At 48.3% G+C, this 3,990-nt stretch overlaps 1 protein-coding gene across 1 annotated transcript in view; it reads left to right on the forward strand.

Annotated features, from left to right (window-relative positions):
- LOC123046296 (pentatricopeptide repeat-containing protein At5g03800) overlaps positions 1 to 2,593 on the forward strand; it is a 3,090-nt gene extending 497 nt beyond the window's left edge. The window contains exon 2 of the mRNA XM_044469621.1: positions 1 to 2,593. Coding sequence (XP_044325556.1) covers positions 1 to 2,463 — 2,463 coding nt within the window. The 3' untranslated portion in view covers positions 2,464 to 2,593.
- The last annotated feature ends 1,397 nt before the right edge of the window (positions 2,594 to 3,990 follow it).

A 3,990-nucleotide genomic window follows, 5' to 3' on the forward strand; every position in this document is an offset into this window, starting at 1 on the left:
ACCCATGGCACCGCACCCCGCCTTCGCCTCCTCCCCCACGCGGCCGACCCCCGCGCAGCGCACGCGGTCGCGGCCAAGTCTAGCGCGGACGCGCGCCCCGCGAACGCCGTCATGTGCGGCTACATCCGCGCGGGCCGCCTCATCGATGCGGTTGAGGTGTTCGACCGGATGACCGCCCGTGACGCTGCCTCCTACAGCGCGCTCATTTCGGGCCACGCCCGGCTGGGCTCCCCCGTATCTGCTGCCGCGGCGCTCTTCCGCAGCATGCGCCTCGCGGGACTCGCCCCCACAGAGTACACTTTCGTGGGCCTCCTCACCGCCTGCATCCGCAGGGGCAACCCGCGGCTCGGGACCCAGGTCCACGCGCTCGCCGCCAAGGGACGGTACTACGGCGGCTCTCTCCTCGTCGCCAACGCGCTCCTTGGCATGTACGTCAAGTGCGGTCGCTTAGAGGACGCTCTGAGGATGTTCGACGGTATGGAGGAGCGCGACGTGTCCTCGTGGAACACGGTGCTGTCCGGCCTGGTCGAGCTGGGGAGGTACGAGGAGGCGTTTGAGCTGTTTGGGGACATGAGGACGGCCGATGTTGCGGTCGACCGGTTTTCTCTGTCAGCGCTTCTGACGGCGGCTACTGAAGGGTTCAGCCTGCCTCTGGGGGCAGCGGTGCACGCTCTGTCTCTCAAGTCCGGTCTGGAGGTGGATTTGAGTGTGGGCAATGCGCTCATTGGATTTTATGCTGAGCATGGTGATTCTGTCGAGGATGTGGTTGGTGTGTTTCAGAGGATGCCAGTAAAGGACGTAATTTCGTGGACTGGGTTACTCAATGGATACATGGAATTTGGTTTAGTTGACAAGGCTCTGGGTGTGTTTGATCGGATGCCTGAGAGGAATTTTGTTACATATAATGCAGTTCTCACCGGGTTTTGTCAGAACAGGGAAGGTGTGCGAGTCAGTTTTGCTAGGAAGGCTGGGCTGCAGGGGCTCGGGTTGTTTAGGCAGATGCTGGAGAATGGGTTGGAGATGTCAGACGTTACTATGACTGGTGTCCTCAATGCTTGTGCTATTGCTGCGGATAGAAAGATGAGTGAGCAGGTTCACACATTTGTGATTAAGTGTGGCTGCGGTTCAAGTCCTTGGATTGACGCCGCATTGATAGACATGTGTGTCAAGTGTGGTAGGTCTGGAGATGCACGTCTGTTGTTTGAACATTGGCGCCACCAGGAGAGTTTTCACATTGCTTGGAGCTCTTTACTGCTTTCTAGCGTTAGAGATGGAGAGTATGAGAAAGCGCTTTCTACATTCCTTCAAATGTTTAGAAGCAGCGATATTCAGTTCATTGATGCGTTTTTGTTGACTACTGCTCTTGGAGTTTGTGGTGCTTTGGGTTTTACGGAACTTGGAAAGCAAATGCATGTGCTTGCTGCAAAATCTGGGCTTTTGCGTGCTTGTGGAGTTGGTAATGCAATTGTCAGTATGTATGGCAAGTGCGGACAATTGGAAAATGCAGTCACTTTCTTTCAGCGAATGCCTCATCGAGACCTTGTGTCTTGGAATGCGCTGATCACTGCTCATCTTCTCCATCGCCAGGGAGATGAAATATGGGACATATGGTCTCAAATGGAGAGATTAGCCATCGAGCCTGACTCCGTGACCTTTCTTCTGATCATATCAGCTTGCAGTTGTACAGACTCAGATTCTGCAGATGCATCTATGGAACTGTTTCGTTGTATGTCAAGCAAGTACAACACTGAACCTGCTATGGAACACTTTGCAGCAGTTGTGTACGTCCTTGGCTGCTGGGGTCATTTTGATGAGGCTGAACAGTTTATAGCTAGTATGCCATTCAAGCCTGGTGCATTAGTTTGGCGATCTTTGCTGGAAAGCTGTAGCAAGCAGTACAATATGACACTGCGAAGGCGAGCTATGAATCATCTACTTGCCCTGGAACCACAAGACCCATCCACATATGTTCTGGCATCTAATCTGTACTCTGAATCAGCAAAGTGGCATTGCTCAGAGAACACAAGGCTGGAGATGCGGGAAAAGGGTATCCATAAGATTCCAGCAAGGAGCTGGACATTTTATGACAATGCTATTCACTCATTTTTCGCTCGAGATAGATCACATCCTCAGTCCAAGGACATCTATGCTGGTCTGGACGTGCTAACTCTTGAGTGCATTAAGGCCGGGTATGAACCAGACACCACCTTTGTCCTACATGATGTCGAGGAATACCAAAAGAGACACTTCCTAATGTACCACAGTGCAAAGCTGGCAGCTACATATGGCCTCCTAATGGCAGGCTCTGGGAAAATTATCCGTGTCGTGAAGAACATCCGCATGTGTGGTGACTGCCACTCATTTCTGGAGCATGCCTCTGCTGCTACCGGAAAAGAGATTTCAGTCAGAGACTCGAATGGGTTTCATGTTTTTAGGGCAGGGATTTGTTCCTGTAGAGAATAGTCTGTACCATACCATACCAGTTTTGACTACTTTGCAGTGTCTTTGTAGCACTGTAGAATCTATAGAAGATATCCTTGTATTGAGGTCCTGTACATTGCTATGAGTTTCTTCAGAAGCATTCATGCCAACAGCTGTTCAGTTGACATCATATTCAGAAAAGTATTTTCTTTTGCTCCAAACACTCAGTTGAATATGTTTTTGAGAAAATCTCAGTTGAATAATGTCTAGTACCATAAACAATGTGAAAATTTAACATTACAGATAACTTACTCCTCAGTGGTCTTAAAATCTGTTGTTTGCAGTTAGCACACGATACCTCACATTTATATGAATATGATTTGCGGCAGAACTCTTTATGTTCTTGACCGGTTTGCAGTTACTCCCTCCGTTCCTAAATATTTGTCTTTGTAGACATTTCAAATGGACTACCACATACGGATGTATGTAGACATATTTTATATAGAAAAATTGACTGTATGTCACTAAACTTGAGCCGGGTGATAGTTTAGTACCACTACTTCAAAATACCCGAACTACAGTCCACGTACTTGCGCACAGGGTTCAGTTTGGTCCATTTATACGATTCCGTCTACGTATTCGCTGACTTGGCCGAGTTAGAGGCGGTCAAAGCCGGGTCAATGCTAGTCCATCCGGGCGGCTTTTTGCAAAAACGCCAGTACCTGGTCGCACCTGGTCGGACCAACCGCTCAATGCTGCTCGGGGGGAGATGGAAACCTAGAAATTTCAAGTTGGATCGGGCGATTCGGATGAATCGAGAGCTTCCCCAGCAGTTATGCGGGCGTCTACGCAGCGCAGTAGCTTCCGATTAGGACGAGGGGAATAGAGGGCGGGCGAAGCAAGCAGCGAGGAACGCGCCGCGATTCTCACCTGTCACGGCGGGGGCGCCCGGTCGATGCCGGCGGCGAGCTTTTCTTCTCCGAGAACAGGCCGACGACTCTCTCTCTCTCTCTCTCTCTTTTTCTTTGCTTTGTTTGGGCTTTGGGCTCATAACGGTGGTTCCTGGGCCCATCGCAAGGTGTTCACTTTGGTTTCTTCGTTGTTTTCCCCTAATAAAACACAAATTCCTCGTTGATTTGCCTAAACAAAAGTCCTCGTTGATCGGTTGGCGGGTCCTTTTTTTCAGCTTGGGAAAAAAATGCGAGAGAAGTGCATATTTCAATCCTCAACTCTTCTCCAAAACCTCAACTGTAATACCGTCTAAGAATCAATGCCGAACTCTTAAAACTGCGGATTCAACCCTCTGATCGCCACACCCAGCAAAAAGTTCAAAATTTCCAGAGAAATGAAAAATCTGTGAAATAAAAGATTTCCATTTTTCAAAAATAAAAAAAGTAAAATAAACGAATTCAAAATTTGGGGAAAAAGAAATTTGACCATAACTTTCATTAATTTAAGATTTTTCTGAAACTTTCCTAAAATACTTAGTATTGCTTTCCTAAGATTACAGATTATTTTTCAATTTTTTTTTGGAATTTTTGAAAAAATTGGTCAGAATTGTAATTTAAC

Source organism: Triticum aestivum, chromosome 2B (assembly GCF_018294505.1).
Source record: "Triticum aestivum cultivar Chinese Spring chromosome 2B, IWGSC CS RefSeq v2.1, whole genome shotgun sequence".
NCBI lineage: Eukaryota > Viridiplantae > Streptophyta > Magnoliopsida > Poales > Poaceae > Triticum > Triticum aestivum.